The sequence below is a fragment of the Rattus norvegicus genome, chromosome 3 (genome assembly GCF_021556685.1).
Source record: "Rattus norvegicus strain SHRSP/BbbUtx chromosome 3, alternate assembly SHRSP_T2T, whole genome shotgun sequence".
Taxonomy (NCBI): Eukaryota; Metazoa; Chordata; class Mammalia; order Rodentia; family Muridae; genus Rattus; species Rattus norvegicus.
Window position 1 is genome coordinate 66,465,509 of NC_141536.1, and position 22,743 is coordinate 66,488,251.

A 22,743-nucleotide genomic window follows, 5' to 3' on the forward strand; every position below is an offset into this window, starting at 1 on the left:
TTATTATTTTAAAAATTATAGATCTCACTTACTTAAAAAAACAGAGAAAGAAACAAAACCCAAGGTGGGACACAAGAGTCTCAGGCTATGACAACTAAAAAATACTTGTAGCATACAGATGTCTACCTTATCCAAAAATTTCTGTTAATTGTCTTATAGAATGAAACACACAATATCAATACAGAAAAATACAATATGAAATGCAAAGGCAAGTTTTATATATATATATATATATATATATATATATATATATATATATACCTGTCTTTAGTGTAGTGACTATGAAGAACATCTTTCTTCTTTTTGTCTATATATCTTTTATTTAAAATAGTTTCTTCCCACAGAACACACATACGAGCGCACACACACACACACACACACACACACACACACACACACGCTCTATTCACATAACCTAAGAGATATCAGAATAGATTTGGCTTGTCATTTAAAGACTCGGAGGTTCCCACTTGACCATAATAAATACTATTAAACCTTACACACAGATGGATCATCAAATGCTATAAATGCTGTCAAACAGCAGGGTCATAGTTTATTAATTCAAAATGAGCATTGATAGTTCTATTTATGAGAAAAATCTTAGATAATGATAAGGTATCTGGAAACATTTAAATTTATACTATCACTGTATTAGTTTGTTATGAGACAATTGCTCACCAATGACCCTGTCTTCATAGAGAGTGATTCTCATCTCTGAACAAAAATATAAGGCCTATAGATGTTTTAAGTGGTCTAAAGAAAGGCACAGACTACAAATGGAAGTTTTATACATTTTTTCTTTAAGAACTTAAAGTTGGAATACTAAAGACAAAACATAAAATATCCACTATCTGACAATATCTGAACCTAATATTGAAAAATATAGATTTTCACCCACGGTTAAGTCTGTTCAAGAATTAAGAAAGCTGACTTGTGGAATTCAAAGTTAAATGCACAAGAGCAATCAATACAATGGTATATCAAACAGTTAAAGTGTAGAGAACATGGAAATAGTTATTTGAGGAGGTTCTGTGATATGAGCTTTCTGTTCCTTTGGCATTCCTAAGTCTTTCTTCAGTTCATATAACACAGATACTCTTAAAATCGTCCCAAAGCTCTAGTAATCTTTATTCATTCCTTGTTATTCTTTTCTCGTGTGCTTTCAAATAGCTTGGTTATAAGCATGTTCTGATCAGTAGAACAAGCTATTATGCCTTCAGTTACAGTTTATTAATTTATTGCATTTCGGCTCTAGAATTTATATTTTTTAAAATTACATTTATCACTTGAAATTTCTCTGTTAAAATTCTGATTATTTCAATTTATTTTCCCATTTCAACGAATTTCTTTAAAATCATTATTTTAATTATGTTTCAAAATTATTTCATACACCTTGCTGTCCCATTGGCTGCTGCTACTGTGTCTTTCCTTCTTGATGTAGTCATTATTCCCTGAATGTGCTTCCTTCTGTGTATTTTTTGAAATCTTATCAGCATTGAACTATTTGGTATCTATTCCTCTCTTTACAATTTGATTTTCTTTGTGCTTGCCCTTCCAAAAATTCCAAGTACCCTGCTTATTGTCTTTTAGCCTGAATCATAACCCTATTTTGGTACAGAATTGTTTCTTAAGTCCAAATTTTCCACAACTGTGCTATTGATCTGTTGTTGGTAGTTCATTCTGTAAGGCAATGCAAAGTCAAATACGATTCCAATACACAATTGAATAACTATCTATGAGATTGGGAAGTACTTAGTAAGGGGAATCTATCCCCATAGCCTGCTTCCTGTGGTATTGTTATGTTGCATAATTATTCTTTACTTAATTATTGAAATATGGTCTGAAATACAGGATTTCATGATAACACTGGGAAGATAAATTATGTAAAGGTGCGCCCCAAACTCTTATATCATAACTGTAGCCACTTGGACCAAAAGGGATATCACTTCACTGGGCAAGAGTTTCTAGAGCCCACTGCAACACTGGATCAGACAAAGTCCCAGAGCATATTAGGAGGCATAATGGTGGGAAGAGTCAAGGCACAAGACTACTGCATGAATGCTAATGGAATGGGAAGGTTTTCCTCACCCTGTCCAAAAAAAAATCATACTGGAAGCTCCATCCTTAACTGTGGTCCTTAGGGAGATTATAGTCACAGTCACTGAGATGTGGTAGTGTCAGGTTTCAGCCAATAGCATTGAGTGCCAAGATAATGCCCTGCGCTTACCACCCTGATTTCCACCCTCACCAAGATTGAAAATCAATCTTGCTCCACATTCTACTGTCTAAATGGGAGATAGATTTTATGAAGAATTTTCTTTGATCAGTAAGACAGGTAGTAGATTATTCTATCCTTGAGACTCACAGACACAACTATCCAAACAGTGTCAGAGATGCACAGGTATCTTAAAGATGGTGGGGCAGAGTTTAAGTCCATCTCACCAGTTAATCCTTTGCCTGTTGGAAGAACTAGTCATTAGAATTCAATTGTAACCAATTGTCAATGGGTAGCTGTGATATCTGAGACAAAAGGAGAGAGTTGGTATACATGGCACATATGTCAACAAAGCAGATAAGGGCCTAATTCATAGAGAGTTCACGCAGAAGTCTAAAACAAAGAGACCTGCACTGTGTTGTAGTGACTGGTATGCTATGCTCCAGACCTATGCAAATCTGGCAGTGATCCAGCTTCAATCAGTTTACAGCATACAGATGTCTGTCTGGTACCTAACAGTCTATGGTCTGCATTCTGGTTTCCTGCTTGTTTCTGGGTCTTACTTTTGTGGGCTTCTCACAGCTATCCCATGCAAAGCCCAACACTGTTCCTGGAAACTGTGTCTTAGTGGATGGAGTCTCATTCTCTTCTCTACTGCCTGTGGTTATGGAAAGATCTGTAGGGTGATTCCTTACTAATGGTTGCAAATCTTATCTGGCTGATAGCAGCGCAAAGACTCATGGGATTCTATCGACAAAGACTAAATTTGCCATTGGGGAAAAAAAAAGACAGATGGATTATAAACCATTTTTTTGAGCTGCATTACTGTAATAGTCATTATTTTGTTGGTTTTTGTTTGTTTATATTGTGAACAGGAGACAGAGTTTCTCTACATAGCCCTGGCTTTTCACTATGTATACCAGACTGGTCTTGAACTCAGATAGGTCCATCAGCCTTGGCTCCATAGTTACTGGAATTAAAGGCTTGTGCCAATGTAACAGAATAGTAGCTACTATTTTTAGAACATAAGAATTAGTTTGATAAAAGAAATATTAGAGTACTTTTAAGGGCTGGTATATATTCCAATACCCTTGTCACTCTCATTGTGTACCAATAACTATGCTATAATTATTATATGCCCATATGAGAAATAATGTTATATGTATTGATTAAAAAGAAACACTTTAAGATATTGTTAAAGAAGACGAAAATCTAAAGGCAATAATCTGGTAAACTTAATGGTTTTTGAGAGTTATATATTGATCTAAATATATATCAAGATGTATCAAATTTTGAAAAATTCATATAATCTTAGTAGATTTACATGTATTGATGAGGAAAGTACATATGAATAATAACATGAATGTGCAATAAATACAATGAGGTGCTTAGCCATGTGTGTACCTCACACTTATTCTCTTACCAATCGCTGATGTGGAGGGGTCTTTTCATGTTAGTCCTTTTAGGATTCTATTATTCAATACTAATATTATTAATAATTTATTTATTCTTTAATAATTTTTTACAGTCCAGACTTTATCCCCTTCTTGTTCCACCCCCTGACTGTTCCACATGCCATGCTTCCTACCCTGTCTCCAAGTGAATGTCCCCCACTCCACCCCGCCAGACCTCCTTACTCCCTGGGCTCTCAACTCTCTTGAGGGTTAGGTGGAACTTCTCTGAAAGAGTCAAGTCCAGGCAGTCTTCTGCTGTATATGTGTTTGAGGTCTCATATTAGCTGGTGTATGCTGCCTGGTTGGTGGCTCAGTATCTGATAGATCTTGGAGGTCCAGGTTAGTTGAGACTGCTGGTCCTCCTAAAGGGTCACTCTCCTCCTCAACTTCCTCCAGCTTTTCCCTAATTCAACCACAGGGGTCAGCAGCTTCTGTTCTTTGGTTGGGGGTAAACATCTGCATCTGACTTTTTCAGCTCTTTACCGGATCTTTCAGAGGGAAGTCATGATAGGCCCTGTTTATGAGCACTCAATAGCCTCAGGAATGGTGACAGGTCTTGGGGACTCCCTTCGGGCTGGGTCACACTTTGGGCCTGTCCCTGGACCTTGTTTTCCTCAGGCTCTTCTCCACTTCCATCCCTGCAGTTCTTTCAGACAAGAACAATTATGGGGCAGAGCATTGATTGCTGTATGGCAACCCCATCCCTCACTTGATGGCCTGCCTTTCTACTGGAGGCGGACTCTACAAGTTCCCTCTCCCCACGGTAGGGCATTTCATCTATCCCACTCCCCCTTGGAGTCCTAAGAGTCTCTCACCTCCCACATCTTCAGTACATTCTAGAGGGTCCCCTCATCTCCTATCTCCTGAAGTTGCCTGTTTCCATTCATTCTGGCCCTCACGGCTTCAGTTCTGTGTCCCTCACCTAATATTTGATCATGTTTTCCTCTTCACCTCCCAGTCCCCTTTCCCACCCAGGTCCCTTCTTCCTTTGCCACCTCCTGTGATTGTTTTTTTCTGCCTCCCAAGTGTCCTCACTTGGGCCCTTTGAGTTGTTAACCTTCTTGAGTTCTGTGCATTGTATCCTGGTTAATCTGTAATGTTTTTCACTAATATCCACGTATTAGTAAGTACATACCATGCATGTCCTTTTGGATCTGAGTTACCTCACTCAAGATGGTATTTTCTAGTTCTGTTCATTTGCCTGTGGAACTCATGATGTCCTTGTTCTTAATAGCTGACTAGTATTTCATTGTGTAAATGTATCCATTCTATTACATGATATGGTCTAGAAACATATTCTTCTATATGCTATGGCCTGGAAGACTCAATTTCATTGAACTGTTTAGATATAAATTTCAGGAATCCAAGGTTATCAATTATCATCCATAATCAACTATTATCACTATGAACTGTACTTGACCATTTATTTCACATTTTAAGTGATTTCACCTTATAAAATGTGAACACAATATTTTTCAGTAATGTACTATCCTTGTACATTTTATTCTCTGAGATGAAAAATAAAAGATCAAACACTCAGCATCAGGCTAAAAGAAAAGATTTTCCTCTAAGCAATTTGACCTATTCATCTGCTGTCCAAGACCAGTCACACTGAGTCTGCCCACTCCTCTGGCTGCCTATTGGCAATTCAGAGTTATTTTCCCTGTAAGAAATTTGTCACATTGATGCAATGTAGAGATAGAACAGGGAATGATTGCTTTAGTGCTAAAGCCCCTCAAACATCTTGATTTTTTTCTAGCTTTAGTGGTGGCTGAAATAGCTCCCAAAAGGCAGTGAAGTGACCTTCACCTCAGCAAGTCAAGACACAGTCTTGCAGCTTGCTGCTTTGTTCTTCCCAAGAGGAAGTCAAGGTCAGGCCAGGTTATTGAGATGTATTATTCCTGCAGAGAGTTCTACAGCCATGAGAGCGGAAGAGCTTTATTTACAAATTTTATTATTTCTAAATGATTTAAACTGCTCTTCAATGACACTTGAGAAAGAAATTATTTCTCAATACCTGCGTGCCATCATATTAAATGAATGGGGACTTGAAAATAGCATGTATATATGGTAAAATTATTTCCAATACCTTCTGTGTGTGTACAATGTGATTCATTGTAATACTCTTTTATTTGTTTAAATATAATATCACCGTTTTTCATTTTGTTTCACTTTTGATGTTATAATTAAGTACAACATTTCTCCATCTTCTTCCTTCCAAAGCCTCTCAAATATTTCTTTATCTATATACATATGTACACCTAATGAAACCTATTTAATTCACATAATGACACTTGTATGTATGTTTTCAGAAATTACTTTGGCACAGGACAACCAATTGGTGTGCTCCTCTCTAGGAAAAATATGCAGATGATTCTTCTCTCTGCCTCTTATAGCACTGGAGTGCTGGGATTACACAAGTATAGCACAGCATTTGGAATTTTTTCAACTTATTCAGTTTACATCCTGCTCTCTGCCCCCTCCCTGTCAGCCCTTCTGACAACACTTCCTCTCCCCTCACCCCATCACTTTCTACCCTGAGCCAGTATCTCTGACCCAGGAGCTTCAAATCTACATAAAGCTCAGCACTTCCTCTGCCACTGAGGCCAGACCAGGCAGCCCAGCTAGAAGAACACATCTCACATACAAGCAACAGGTTTTGGGATAGGCCTCCATCCAGTTGTTCGGAATCCAAACCAAGCTCAGGTCATTAGGCTTCAAATAATTTTAACTCTCTTAGTCATCTAAATGATGCTTCTTCACAGTACTTCACTAGTTTTGTTGGTATTACCTTTGAAAATACATGCTTTATTTTTATTATCATTTGCTAATATTCATTAGCTAACAAATTTATTTCCAATATCTACTTTGAAAAGTAATTTAGGTACTTGCTTTTTTGATTTTCCTATGTGGAATTACTTATATTTTTGTTTTGAGGAAACTGAGAAACTTTCTGGGAAATATCATTAATAAAATACAACTTATTAAGAAGAAAATTTATAAAAAAAAAGAAGAAGAAAATTTATTCTGAATAATGTAAATGTGTAATCTAACATTCCCATTATATGTGGTTGTGGTACCAGTAAATTCTTTGGTATCAGAATTTTAGTTGTTATTAGTTCCTTCCAAATGTGATTGTTTCATTATTTAAATAAGGATCATTTCAGTATATATTATGATACTTCTGATATTTATAAAAATTAATATGTGTGTCTGTATTCTCTGTTAGTGGTAAACATGATTTAGAACAAAGAAAATTAATTGTTGTTTAAGATTAGAACTACCTGAGAAAGATGGCTCATCCTGCCACACACCTTTTATCCTCGTATACAAAGTAAATTCCAGCCCATCTGAGGTTAGGCAGAGAAAACCAGTCTTGAAGCCAAAGAAGAAACAATACAAAACAAAACTTCTCTCTCTCTTCCTTCCTCTCTCCCTCTCTCCCTCTCTCCCTCTCTCCCTCTCTGCCTCTCTTTCTCTCTGTCTCTCTCTTTCTCTCTCTCTCTTTCTTGCTACCCCCGCTCTCTTTCTTGCTTCCTTGCACATGCGCACACACATACACACACATACACACACATACACACACACACACACACACACACACACACACTTACACTCACACTCACAAAACATATTTTCTCGGGTTCTCCATTTTGAAGCTTCCCAGATGATTGTAATATGGGACCAGGATTATGAATAATGTGGAGGCTGGCAGAGAGGATATTGCTTTCGTTACTTCTAACGATACCTGTGTTCTTCCATGATCAAGAAGATAGAGGGAAACAGAAAAGCATTCTAATAAATCCAAAACAAGTTTTTAAAAGCTATACAAATGGAATGAAAACCTAAGCATTGAAAATGGACAGATTAGCTTGTATGACATTTCTTCTACAGAAAAACAAACAAACAAACAAACAAACAAAACAAAAGCGAGGTATTGGGAGACCATGGAGAAATTTGAGATCCTGAGAAAGCATTGTCTGGGTCTACTTTACCCTCTGCTGATCTGAAACTCTCTCGAGGCCAAATCGGATTCCAGAAAGACTGTATTGAAGGAATAAGATTTGTTAGTACACTGACCTAATATTTAAGCATTCCATATTAAAATATTTAAATTTTTATTTACATATTCTATCCATTCAGCCTGAAATTTTCTCTTTACCCTCCAGTATGATTCAGCAGGAAGAAAATTTGAAAACTTGTGATCAACACAAGCTAAAAAGAGACAGAGATAGATTCCCAGGATCAATGACCATGGCAGAGGGCAAGAGTAGACTCACTACGTTTTGTTAGTGTACTTGGGGTACTCTCTTAGGGAGAATTTTTTTAATGAAAGCTTTAAGAGTGGACTGAGAAGGAAAGGTGATAACAATTATTTAGAGTTTAAAGTAACACTTCTGGCCAGGCAAGCTATAAATCTAGGCAGCTTCCTGGAAGAGGGAGTTAGAGAAAAGGTAGAAAGAATGTGAATTAACTTCATAGACGAATAATGTAAAAGCCGAGAGTGTGCAAGAAAGCATGGCCAGGCATTGGGCAGGTTTCTGAAAGGAGGAAAAAGGAGAATTGGTAAACTAAAGGGAAATTATATATTATGCTTTTCTGAGGAACTCCTCACAGCTGCATGGTTCCAGCTTCATGAGTGGCTGCACTGGAGCATAGCTCTGGGAGAGGAAGCACACTGTTTCAGTCAGACAATGATTACTATTCCTCCCATCTCCTCAGTAGCTCATATGCTGAATGGGCCTTCCTGAGTAGAGTTTTCTTGCCCAGGTGACTGGCCAGCCAAATGGATTGTTAGGTTTCAGAGGGAAAATCCTGCTGTGTGTCTTTACTGTTGTTGCTTGTACATAACTGAATTCAGAGCAGGCCAGGTTAATTTAATCAGTGTTACCTGATATACTGATTTCTGCTGAATGTTCAAAGCTATTATAAACATCGGAGATAAGGTGCCTATTATGATTATGTAGAATGAACATAACATAGAAAATAACTTTTGTTTCTGTTTTAAAATATACCTATCTTTAAGCTTGATTTTTAAGTACTCTTCTTTATGAACTAAAAATGATAGTGCATAAAATCATAGCATATTGTTTAATTGATAATTAAAGTGAAAATTTTACTTGACTTATGAATATAAAAGATTGCCTATATTTTCATATACTTCAATATATACATCTATGTTACCATGCTGTACAATATAAGTGTGCTCTTTTATTTAAAGTGACACTATAGTCCAAGAATATGAAATGTTATTTTAATTTTTAACATAATTGATAATAGATGCATAATATATATTTATAAAGTTGTGCCATAAATCAATCATTCTTCATTTTCTGCTCATTCTATAGCTTATGGCTTTTGAAAATAATCATGTCCATGTCTCTTACAATCAAGTTTCTATTGCTCTCATTCTGCTACTAAAGATCTTACCCAGATTTTTGTTAGCAAATTTTCAAAGCCTCCTATTGTTAGAGAAGTTAATCACAGCCATCCTGTGCCAATTCAATTTGATAAGCATTCATAAGCACTTACAATACAGTAGACACTTCTGATCCAGCACTTAAGAAAATGAACTCAATAGTTGGAAAATCAGTTTTAGAAAGAACACACACTGATTGCCAAGACTTTTATATTAGAATTAGAATGAGGTTTTTTATCCACAAAGAGAACCTTGAGTTAATGGAATCTAAAGAATGAGAGGCCTTGGGGAAAGATATTGTTCAGATCTGATATGCCATTAAGAGATTAGATGCTTTTAAAACTGCCAGGAGAAAAGTCCAAGTGATACACACTCATGATAGTAATGGGAAGAGAAATGTGAAATATAAAAAAAAAAGACTTCCACAGTATCACTCAGCATAATGCCATTGATTAAATAATGACTAGAAGGAAATTACACCTTGAAGGCTGATAACATCCACTAGAATACCATCTCTGAAGTAAAATGTATTTGCTAACATTCTAATAGATCACACTGCACAGTGCATTTCAAGAATGCTAAATTGATTTAGGGAATGGGGATGCTGATTCTTTGAGGCTGTTACTGCTCTGTAAGGTACAAAGGCATACTTAGATTTTCAACAAGCCACTGAAACAATTTTTGATAACAACAGCTCTCTTAAATTCAAATCGAGATTCCAGCATTTGGAAAGATTAACTGTGAACAATACAATAATAGTGAAATATGAAACTGTTATCAGATGCATTGTAGGAAACAAGTAATGGTCTGCTTATAAAAGGGAAAACACTTGAAGTTGTTTTTACTAATGCTCTAAATAACTTTTTTATTTCTTACTGACTAGTTCTATTCTGAAAGATGCATTGGAAGTATGTCATAGAATGTAATACTAGAGAAAACTTTAAATATTATTCAAGAATAAATAGAACTGAAAATAACTATGGAAGGACACATCTAGGAAGTAGCAATATATTTTAATCAACTATTAATAAAATTCTTCTCAACTTTGGCTTTTTATTTTTAAATTAAATTAGTTCATTTGTCAGTACTCTTTAATTATGACATGAGGGGCTAGAACATTTTAATTCCTTCTGTTCTTATTTAAACAGTTATGTCTTTGCTAAAAGGATAACCTAACAACTCAGAATGTGGGTGGCCTTCCCTGTTAGAATCACAGTCAAACTCTAGTAGTGACAGCGCATCAAGATTAAAACACAAGAAATGAAAATTTCCTCTCTAAATATTTTAAAAAAGAAGGAAGAAAGGTAGGACAGAAGGAAAGAAAGAAAGGAAGAAAGAAAGAAAGAAAGAAAAGAAAGAAAGAAAGAAAGGAAGAAAGAAAGAAAGAAAGGAAGGAAGGAGATAGGTTCACACAATTTGTAGAATTTTGCTGTCCATTCAGTTAATGGAGATTAAATAGAATTTTATTAAAGAAACAGGAAAGTGTGAAAGAAATCTATAGTGACACAAAAACATCAATGTAGGATTCTCATTTCATGTGAGAATTTGTATTTGTTGGGATACCCTAGAGAAATAAAACCTGTATCATACATGGTATAGTGTGTGTGTGTGTGTGTGTGTGTGTGTGTGTGTGAAAGGGGTAGGGAGAGATGATACATGATAGATGAATAATGGACAGACACAAAGACAGCCGGATAGATAATAAGAGAGATCTTTTGGCCTTAACTCATAAATTAGTAAATAATGTTAGAGCTTTGTTTGTTTTTCTTTTCTCAAGTAAAATAAACAATGGGATCTATTATTGTCATATCATTTACATAGCCTTAGGGGCTTGCACCTGACTGCCAATTTTGAACCATAAATACAGACAAAGACACAGGAAAATAAAATCTGGGGATAGTCTAGATTTGACTTTCTGATGGAGAACCACAGAACTTCATAATCTCAGAGTGTTTATTATATGTACTTGAACAGAGAGGCAGGATTATAATATACAACTGATTTAAAAAGGAGGTCAGTATATATGGATAAAGAAGAATAAGAATCTATGGTGTACAGCTGAATCAATCTTGGTAAGACCAGTCTATGTATGAAAGCAATCTTCAGTCTGTCAACAGTCAGGGGAAGAGAGCTATGACAGACTGTTGAACTTTCAGCAAACCTGTGAAGCTCTTGTCTGTTGGACCTGAAAGAATGGCACAGACTATATTTTAATTCTGTCAACAATCATACTTCAATTTCAGTATACATCTATATATGAAAATAAAAAAATAGCAATGATTCAAGGAAGATTGTTTGAGTTCAGAAAAACATGCAAATAAAGGTCATTAAACACATTAATATCAATAAAGTAGATCTTTCCCAAACTTTCTCAGGACAGACTAATTTAAGAACATACTATACATTATATTTGGGAAAGCATAAAAGCAAGGCAGAAAGATATACTCAGATTCAGGGTACACTGTCCAGATTGGGTTCTATAGCTATATTCCAACATACAACAAGAACAAACATGTCTTATAAATTGTCACATGAGACATGAAATCACATCCAAGAACAATCCAGGGAACAAAGTACACCTGAGGTAAAAGGCCCTGTGCCTTTCTTCCTGGAAACTATCAGTTTCCAAAGGCATTGTTCACCATGAGTCATACTTTTGACTGTGTTACAACAATGGACTTTAAAAAAACATAAAAACAAAAAACAAAAACAACAACAATAAAAATACCAATACTATTAATGCCAAACATGGGCCAAAACAGAAAGTTTTGTCATTTCTTTTCTGAACATGGACATGACTCGTACAGAATGGAGAACAGACGATCTTGCAGTTTTTTCATGAGTTTGCATCTGAGGCAATCATGCCATGTCAAACAATATACTTTCACTCGGGAGTTTTTTGTTTTTTGTTTTTTTGAGGGTGCAGCGAACTTTATTGATGGTATTCAAGAGAGTAGGGAGGGCTCCCTAGGCTCCTCTTGTTATGGGGTCTGGGATGGAATTGTGAGGGAGACGCTCAGTGTTGGGGGCTGAGTTGGGATGGGGACTCCTTAGCAACTGAGGGCCTCTCTCTTGCTCTCAGTATCCTTGCTGTGCTCACTCGGGAGTTCTTATCTTCAGGTTCTCGTATGCTCTCACACATTGTCTGATCTTTGATCCACTGGAAAGATTCACAGCCTTGAGTATCCTCCTGAAATGTCTCAGGATGCAACAGTGGTCTGCTAAGAAATTGGAATTGCATCACATGCCCTCTGTTCACATTTTCTCTTCTGAAAACCGGACCTCTTGTTTAGTTGTCCTCATGAACAAGAAACCAGGAACGCCAGTGCTACCAACAGATTTTGTATAGGTCAAACCTGTGATCAAATGAACCTGTTCTGTAGTTTGCCAAGATTGTATTCTGGTTGTTCTCTTTGCTTCAAGTTGTTTCTTCTTTCTGAAATGTCTCTATAGTTTATTTCTCACCTCCTAACAATCTCTGCTATAATGTTTTCACAGTAATAAACACTCTCATGGTGAAGATATCATAGGTTGATTCCTAACTAGTCGTACCTTATACAATAATCTTGTTTAGCAATGGAATCTTTGACTTATTTCTGACTGATCAAAGTCATGAAGCAGATTCATAGATGAGATTTTAATAAATGAAGAGTCATCTCTGTTGATGCTAAAGATGTTAGCAAAAGCAATTTGTAAAAGGGTTCTAGAAGGCCCTAGTTGCTTAAAATGGCTTTTAGTTTTCTAGAAAAAAATCTAGACATTTTTTCTAGTCCTATAGAATTTGGATGGACATGAATTATATCAATTAATTTGTAGAACTCTAAAAGAGATTTTTTTCCCAGCCATATATCCTGGTAAAAACAATTTGACTACAGAAATGGCAGGCTTACTAAAATCTAATTAGTGTGAGCTATTTTAAGGTATTGGATTTTGCTGAAATAAAAGTTTTAATATAAAAGTCTTTCCTAACCACTGTAATTGAAATAGTTCCTCTTCTGTCCCTATCCCTACAACCCTTCCTTTCACTCACATCAAGTCACATTTGAAGATCTACTATCAATATAAATAATATTTTCCTGTGCTCCAACATCTGTCCTTGATCACAATAAAAATAAAAAAAAAAGAAAAGGCAATTTAAAATGTGCTTAAAATAATCCTTGGGAAATACAAAATAATATTTAGATAAATGTAAGTGAATGTATGCACCACAGCTACCTCAGGCTGACGTGAAATTTGGGTAGCAGGGCAAACAATACCTGTAAATTGAGAGTTAAATCATAGTGTATGCAGTTCCTAAGAAATTTTGATTTCCCAATTGTATTTTGAATGGTAATGATTCTGGACAATCCACCTAATTTGCTTAGCTTCAGTTTTTTTCTCAATTCCAGACATAACGAGAAAGCTTTGTAAACATAGACATTTACTGTAAGGGTCATCTAGATTAAGTTTCCTTAATGAATTTTAGGGAGAAATAGCAGAGGTAAGTGGAGAAATAGCAAAGATCCATGTGTTTGTGGAAATGATTCAACCTTTCCATTGAGTATCACAATATAGCATTACTGACTGTTAAATTAAAAACTTGGGGGGTTGGGGATTTAGCTCAGTGGTAGAGCGCTTGCCTAGGAAGCGCAAGGCCCTGGGTTTGGTCCCCAGCTCCGAGAAAAAGAACCAAAAAAAAAAATTAAAAACTTGGAAAAAAAACTTGGAAAAATACTACTCGACAACAGATAAGGTACAAACTTGCATTTGTGACTGCAAGTGTGCAGAAAATAATATGAACTTCATTGTAGCTGTTTGGAAACTATTACAACCTTTAAAAAATGAGTGCTTGATGAATATAACTACAACATTTGTGCTTTCAGTAAATTAGCTGATGACAGACATGAGTATAAAGTATGCATAAAATGTTTATTCAAGTTTTGTTTGCAATTTGGAAAAAATGTTGCTAGTAAAACAGTATGAAAAAACCTTTAATCTTAGCAATTTAAAATGTTTTCTAATTGGTCTTAACTCAGCCCCTCTGTTACAGGAAGCATCTTTTTTCAATCTTTTTAACGAAATTTAAATTTACTAGTTCCAAGCTCTTTTATGAAATGTATGTTATTAATTATAGATGCGTACATGTTTATGCATATTTATCAAAGCTATTTATTATGCATATAAAATTTAATTGCTTAGAAAAATTTTATTTAAAAAATTAAAAATTTCTGTTTCACTTCTTTGATTTTTTAGAACCTTGTATTTCACTTCTAAAAACTTGTAATGACCAAGACTATTGATTTACAATTGAACAGGACACTATCATTGACCTATTGCATTCTGATTTTATATTCATAACAAGTTAATGTATCTTGTAATGTATAGTTCCCTTTCTCGGTCATAGGGCATGATGCTGTCAAGTCTTCTTTGACAAAGTTGTATAGTTCCACATTAGTGACATGGTTCAGCTGACGTCTAAATACTTCACGAATTCCTTCTTAAGAAATAGATTATTGCTAATGAGAAAATTCAAAATGCTTAAGCTATGTAAATAATACTAAAGAATATAACCCAAAATAAACAGTAGAAAGGGTTACGTGTGTACATCTACATACAATATGCATTAACAAAAATGTAAGACATCACTCAGACCTGCTTATGTGTGTATCCACAAGGTTGGTGAAGTTTCATGATGCTGTACCAATTAAATTGCAAGTTAAGTCTGTGACCAATAAGAGTTTAGCATTAGTTAACAGAGTCAATAATTTTATGAGATATGTAGAGAAAATGCCCGATTTTAATAATATAAGCAACTCGCCTACAAATTGAATAAAGATTTATCAAGTAGGTCTTTCGTATACAAGGTGAGGTTATAAGATTAGCGTATAGGACAATGAAGATGCATATAGCACATGTTGAAGTTTTATTCAATAGCATTCTAAAATAAGAGCTTTTCATGCTTTGAGTTAGAATTCTACTCTCAAAATACAATTCATCAGTATTTTAGCCCATCATAAACTATTGACAAAATACTATTGCCACCATTTTTAAAACTACACATTATTTCAATAAGAAACCAGAGTTAAAATAACTGAAGATGGACCCCTTTGATATTCCTTCAGTCGCATCATACTTTTGGCTGCTTGTTTCTCTTCAAGTGTGTTAGCATTTTTATCTGGCCTTCACCATTGAAAATAATCCCCTTCACTACAGATTAAAACAACAATATTCAATATAATAATTTCCCAAAATTAATACTTCATCTAAAGACCTTGATTTGAGAGAAGTTCCTGACTTTTCGCACACACACACACACACACACACACACACACACACACACACACACTCTTAAATCACTTCAGTGGTACTCATTTGCCTTAGGTTTCATGACATCACATTCTAGTACGGAGCACACTCAAATAAAAGAGGTTTTATTTTATAACCACAATCCATAAATGTATTGAATTTGTTTGAAACTGGGGGCTTAAAAAGGGCTGTAATGCATCTTCTAAATTAAGGAAAGATACTCAGAAGGCAATAATCAATAAGAAGAGAAGAAAGATTGCAATTTCAATATACCTAAGGCACAGATGCAATTCTCACAGTAATAAAATTTCATGGTTGGGCATTTTTATACAAAGTAAAGTGGAAGAATATCTTTTAGTTAGAAACAGGTTTTGATTGATGCTATGTTTCCCTTTGATGAAGTCGATGTATTGGAAAAACCCCTGCAACAATAGAACTTTAAAGTTACTCTCAACTGAGATACTATTAATTATTTCCATATTTTTTAATAGAGGCTCAAAGAACTGAAACAGAGAGAATTTGCTCGAAATGTAGCATCTAAATCCAGGAAGGATGAAAGAAAACAGGAAAAAGCACTCCAACGTCTTCACAAGCTGGCCGAGCTAAGAAAGGAAACTGTGTGGTGAGTGTATAATGAAATGTTAACTTCTTAAAATACACTCAGAAAATAGCTGCAGGAGTTAGCAATAAAGGGCACAAATCTATTTATTTCAGGACAGGGAAAAGGCATATGTTTTCATGGCCTTTGTTAGAAGTAAAGAGCAATCTGAATTTCATGCAAATACCTGTTTAATGCACATTTCACTAAAACTCCAAAATTGCCCTGTAATCTCAGCTCATAAAAGTCTATTTTGCATCAGTTGAGGCCTGTATCTAAGCCATCTTAATTGAAAGCTGTCCTATTGCTTCATGAAATTCAAACCGTTTGACTGAAGATGAGAGTGAAGCCCTATCTTCTGACTCTTGGCAAAAAGCATTTTTGAGAAAATCTTACTTTATTTTTTTAATGATAATTTGGAGAACATTTCTTTAAAATTACTTTTAAATTTGAAAAAAAAAACGAGGTCAGAAAGATACTGCCACTTCTGAAGCAGTTCAAAATTAGTTTCTCTGTGAATAAACTATAGCTGGACTGTTAGAAGTTCACAGCTCTTAAACTTTGACCTGCTTCTCACAGTGAGCAGCTGTTAGATGTGAACAGAGTTATAATTCAGACCTTACATGCCCAGCCAGGGCAAAGCTATTAAAAGAAAATCTCTTTGTAAAGTGCCCTTATTTCTCTCGACAAATGAAGTCTCTCTTGTTACTGTATATAACAAAGATTTTGTGCTAAATTAATTTTCATATTGAGTATTGTCATGGAGTATTTTGACTTACAAAGAAATTTTTAAGAATTCTAAATTTAAATTTTAAAACAATATAAAGGATTTTTAAAATCCCCTGTGGAACTGTTTAAAGAAATAGCTGTTCAACTTTGGTAATTAGATCTGTTTACAGTGATGGAATCAGAGGCAGAGTTGATGTAAATCAAGGCTATATAGAATATTGAGACCTAATTACTACACAATAAAATGTTCTGGAAGTAGAATTGCCATTCAGCTTCTGATATACTAAGAAAGATGTATTTATAACACATGAACAGTCTCTAATACTTCATTAAACCTTTCAATAGACAATAGTTCTCATTGTACACACACAAACATGGACACAACTTCCCACTAATTTTGTACATAAAAATGCTAATATTATTTAGACGTAAGACATGCAAGACAAATGTACATTGTTTTAGTGATTCTGAAAATCAGCTCTAATATATGGCCATTTGAATTTCTTAAAATCAAACCCTTCAAATGGAATGAATTTGCTCTTAAGATAATCCTTAGTGTAAATGTAAAGTTTAAAGATTTCCTATAATATACACAGGTCAAATTCTTCTTTTAAAAAAGTCAGCATGCATGATAGATTGCTAAATGCAGTTAGAATATAATTCATATTTTAGGGAAATAGTATCCCCTTATGTAGCACTATATTTTATGACATAGTTTACAACTTGAGAGTAATTCTAAAACACGGGCGTCTCTTCTCTAGCTAACTTAGCTGACGTACAACTCTTGGTGAAAAAGCAGATTTGACAAAACTTGGCTGAGGTGAACCACTGAAAACATTTCAAGACTTTCTAAAATCTTAATTAATGTGATGTTTTTGTTTTTTATTTTGCCCTTTGAAATCTGTTTTATAATATCAGTGGTAAAAATGACTGCAAATCAAAAATAATTGTACTGTAGTGTGTTATATATAATTCTCCGTGAAGAGGCCTGGGTACAAAACAGTCACTGAGTAGCAATGATTGGGAGCATAGGGAGCTCCTGCGTATTGTTACTTACAGCTCTAGACAGCATCCCTTGACAATAAGTCTAGGGTACCCCAAAAATAACAAGGAAAAAATAAATGTTGCTGAGGCACTGGGAAAGGTAACTTCACTCTATGAAATAACTTTATAACGCATTCAAATTTCAATCCTAGACTCATGATAGATGTTAGATTTAGAATCACATGGCTTCATCAATATTCAGGTATGGATGAAGGAGAAATTCTGAGGACTCGCTCATTTTTCTTGTTGAACTGGCTGCTACTGACAGAGTTGGGAACCAGGATAATCATTGCCTTCTGCTGTGTGCCCACTACTGTCTCCAACAGCAGACAATGTACACTTCCAATCCGATGAGTGCACAAATTATCCTGGTTAAACTAAACAGGGCACCAAAAGAAACCAAAGCACCAGGAACCCAGGAAAGGGACTTTTTAGAGACTGTGAGGTGCAGCAGTTTGATGTGGACAGGAAGGACATTTAAAAGGGAGTGGCATATAAAGTGATATAAAAGTTTCAATCATCAAAATTAACTAATATAAATTTGAAAACTTCCAAAAACATTTAAATATTTATCTAATAAATAAGTCATTGAATAGTTTATTTTTATTCAACTTGTCTTCTAACTTATAGTTTTTCCACCCTTTATAGTGCTCCTGGAAGCGGCCCCATGTTCAAGTCAACGACTGTTACTGTGAAAGAAAATCTCAATGATGTTTCCCGAAGAGAGAGTGTAGATCCAGTTGACAACCAGCAAGATGTGGTTCACAGTGACGAGAAGGGTAGAGGTGGTTCTACAGCTTCTGCAGAAACAGAAACTGCGAGTAACTGCACAGCAAACAATTGCCAGACTGGGGATCAAATCCAGGCGATCCACAGACACAGAATTGGCTTCTCCTTTGCATTTCCAAAGAAAGCCTCGGTGAAGCTGGAATCCTCTTCGGCTGCAGCCTTTTCAGAATACAGTGATGAATCCTCTGTGGAGAAAGAATTCAGCAGGAAAACTAGATTTGTCCCCAGTACTTGTCATCTTCAACTATCATCACCAACATGTGAGCTTCTGAGTTCTGAGGACAAAGCTAACTCTTCTCCACCAGAGGTCATGTGTCTCGACAAAGCAGCTGCTCAAACGGAGGAGATGAAAATAACCTCTACTGAAAACAACACAGTGTTAACTACTTCATTTTGCCAGCTTCAACTCCCTGCATGTTCTGATGAAGATACTTGCCAAAATTCGGCCCCATTTGAAGACCAAGCATCAATGGAAACTGTTATTGTGAATGAAGATAGACCTGTGAATAAAAGCAACCCAGACATCATAGAAAAGAATCCCACTGCGCCTAATGACTGCACATCAGCCCAGATGAGCACAGAGGAAAACATCACGATTAATGATGTGGCCAAAATGGAAACTAGAAATAAAATCGGTCATGAGCCACTGACACCTACAAGCACTGCAGAAGAGAGCATAAGGTTCCAGAAAAGACCAGATTTATGTAAAAGACAGTGTGATCCATTTGTACCTGTACTTAACAAACTTGGATCCACAGTGCTTCAGTGGCCATCGGAAATGCTAGCTTACACAACTACAGAGCCATCAATATCTTATAGCTGCAATCCACTCTGTTTTGACTTCAGGTCCACTAAATTAAACAACAATCAAGAGAAAAGTAAGCTAACCTTAAATGACCCTTTCTCTCAACAGAAGGAGGACTGCTGCAAGAGAGCTGATTGCAGTGAGGTACCAACTGGAAGAGTGACAAGTGATGAGTCCGGCAGCAGTAAAAATGATTCCCCTCAAGTTACTACATATTCCGCTGCCCATGTTGTATCTAATGGCTGTGATTTAGGACAAAACGAGAATGTGGCTCAGCGGTATAAACATATGTCCTGTACAAACAGAAAAACATACAAATACAATTTTACTAGAAGTCAAATTAAACGAAACACTTTAAATGAGAAGTATAACAAAATCAGGTTGAAGGAAACTCATGAGCACTGGTTCCATAAGAGTAGAAGAAAGAAGAAAAGAAGGAAGTTATGTCGGTATCATCGTGGGAAGTCAGCCAAAGAACCTGAAGGGTCCTGCAAAACAGAAACGGACAGACAGCGTGCTGATGAGACTAGGAAGAATCCACTGGAACCAGTCCTGGAAAGGCAGTCAGGGAGTCCGGAACGATTGTCAGACTTACATCAGCTGGCAGATGAAAGACCCAAGACAGCACCTACACATTTAGTCGAAAATGAAAACACAGATACAACAAGGAACACTGAATCCAACGACAATGCTCTTGATTCTCAAAACCATGGAGGAGAAAATGCGATAGTTGTAAATGAACAAGCAAATCAGGCAATGATACATTCTGGGAAACAAAATTTAACGTATGTCAGAACTTACTGTTGTTGGAAAGCCAGAACACCAAGATGTCAAGAGGATGACAGGTGCTTCGTTTCTCAAAGTGATGTGAAAGACCCCACTCAGAATCAGCCTGTTAAAAGAGGTTATAGTTCTCTCACGAATGACACGGAAAGAATTCATCGGAAACGCAGACAGCATTCATGTTCTTACTCATCAGATGAAAATTCAAATCAACAAAGTCATTTAGGAGAAGAATACTTGAGGCCATCAAATGCTTCGCTCACTTCCTCTCAGCCTAAGAAGAAACGAAGGAGAAAAAGAAGCAGACTTCACATTGGAGATAGAACTTCAAAAATAAAAGACAATTCAAATTATTCCACAATGTGTAGGTCTTCTTTGAGTCATCCAGATGGGTTCGCAAAGGAAGATATAAAAGAGGACACAAAACCACAAGAAAATAGAAGTATCAAGAAGAGCTCAGAACACACAGAGCAAACAGAAGACAAAGTGATATTCCATCCTCCTAATCCATTTCCTTCTGAAGCCAGTGGCAAAGATGAGCATTCAGTAACGGAGACTACTCCGTGTGTCTCATCCCAGGCTTCCAGTGATCTTGCTACACCCGTGAGTGTCACAGGGGACCCACCAAATGGCACGACTGACAATACCTTGCTTGAACACAGTCAAAGAAGTCAGACTACCCACAGGAATGAGAAGCAAATTCCTCTCAAGGTACCTAATACTGAAAGAAACTTCAGACACCCACCGGCTAAGTCGTACATTTGCCGTTATGAACTGGCTGAGACCATTCCGCAGGGGAAGACAACTGAGTCATCAACAGAGTGGCTATGTTATAATTCAGGAATCCTTAACACACAACCACCATTACAGTTCAAGGAAGCGCAGGTCAGCGGCCATGCCTTTGTAACAACAGAGGAAATCCTGGCTCCATTGCCTTTACCAGAGCAAGCTTTATTGATTCCACTAGAAAATCATGATAAGTTAAAGCATCTGCCGTGTGAGGTCTACCAGCACATTATTCAGCCAACCATGCTAACCAACAAGGTCAAATTTACCTTTCCTCCGGCTCCCCTGCCTCCTCCCAGCACTCCGGTGCAGCCTTTGCCTTTGCAGCGGCCCTTCTGTTCTACCTCTGTAACCACTATCCATCACACTGTTTTACAGCACCATGCTGCAGCTGCGGCGGCAGCAGCTGCAGCTGCAGCTGCAGGAACCTTCAAAGTGCTTCAGCCACACCAACAGTTCCTTCCCCAAGTTCCTCCTCTCGCCAGAACATCTATACCTCAGATCTCCGTAGGAACTGTAGGACCTAGGCTTTGTCCAGGACGTCAGCCAGCTTTGGTCGCTTCTCCTCAGATGCCAATCATCCCTGCCTCTGTTCTTCACCCCAGCCACTTGACTTTTCCACCCTTACCCCATGCAATTTTTCCTTCATTGCTTTCACCTCATCCAACTGTCATTCCCCTCCAGCCCCTCTTCTAGTCACCACCATAAAGAAAAAAGAACATATGTATGAGTAGGTGTTTATCTACATGCATAGTTGGCTATTTAACTGACAGAATAAACCAGCCAACGCTGGCCTTATTTCAAACCATTTACTGTAAGTGTAATGATGCTAATAAATTATTAAAGTTTCTGATATATAATATTATTAAAGCACTGATTAGTTTGAGAATCAAAATACAATATATGCTGTATATTAAAATGATGTCTTAAGAGTATGTATAATGTACATAAAATATATTTATGGTACTATAATTTATGTTGTAAAGTATGCTCCTTGTTTTTTCTAATCTTTGTGTATTTGCACCTTTAATGTTTAGACAAAGATGATGGCCCTATTTGTTTTGTACCATGTTCCTTGAAACTGTAAATTCAGTGAACTATATCTCTTGCAATAAATTTTTGTTAATTATTTACGTAAATCAAACTTTGGTGTTTAGATGCTCTTTCTTGATTTAGTAGTATTGGAAATTGTGTTCTATTTATGATTCTCTTCTGCAGAGTGGTATCAAACAATCACCAAGAACAAAGTATATTCAGAGTTTTACTGCACATAAGTGCTGCCATCAATCACAGCAAATATAATAGTCAGTGTAATTGTTGGTGTCTCCGTTTCATGTAACATTGCTTATATTGAGTCTTACTGCCTTTCTTGGCAATGAATTGAAACAGTAACCAAGGAATTTTATATTTAAGCAACTTTAGAATTTGAAAGTGGAGTAGTCTAAAAATTATGCAGAATATATATTATCCCCCACAAGAGTACTAATATAGAAATGTCAACTAATATAATTTGGCTCATAAATTTTTTAGATATTAGCATTCTTAAATTCATTTTATTCATATTAAGTCTTATAGGAAATATATATGAAAATATTGACATAGGTTAAGGAAGAATTTTAATTTTAATAATTCACTATTAAATGACAATTGGAGATCAACTGCAGAAACATTGTCTGTGTCTTGATATACTCTTTAAAATATAGACATGGGAAAAGCAAAATCAATAGCTCTGTCTTCAATAATGCTTTCTCGTAGTCACATATGTAACATCCTTCCCAATCAGGTAGCAATGTAGATATTTTCCTGATCTCTTTTCAGGTTTTAAGCAGTCTTTTG

General features: G+C 36.1%; 1 protein-coding gene across 1 annotated transcript in view; it reads left to right on the top strand.

Moving 5' to 3' along the window:
* Zfp804a (zinc finger protein 804A) overlaps nt 1–22,051 on the top strand; it is a 234,473-nt gene extending 212,422 nt beyond the window's left edge. The window contains 2 exon segments of the mRNA NM_001429845.1: nt 15,865–15,995; nt 18,393–22,051. Coding sequence (NP_001416774.1) covers nt 15,865–15,995; nt 18,393–21,603 — 3,342 coding nt within the window. The 3' untranslated portion in view covers nt 21,604–22,051.
* Nucleotides 22,052–22,743: the final 692 nt, after the last annotated feature.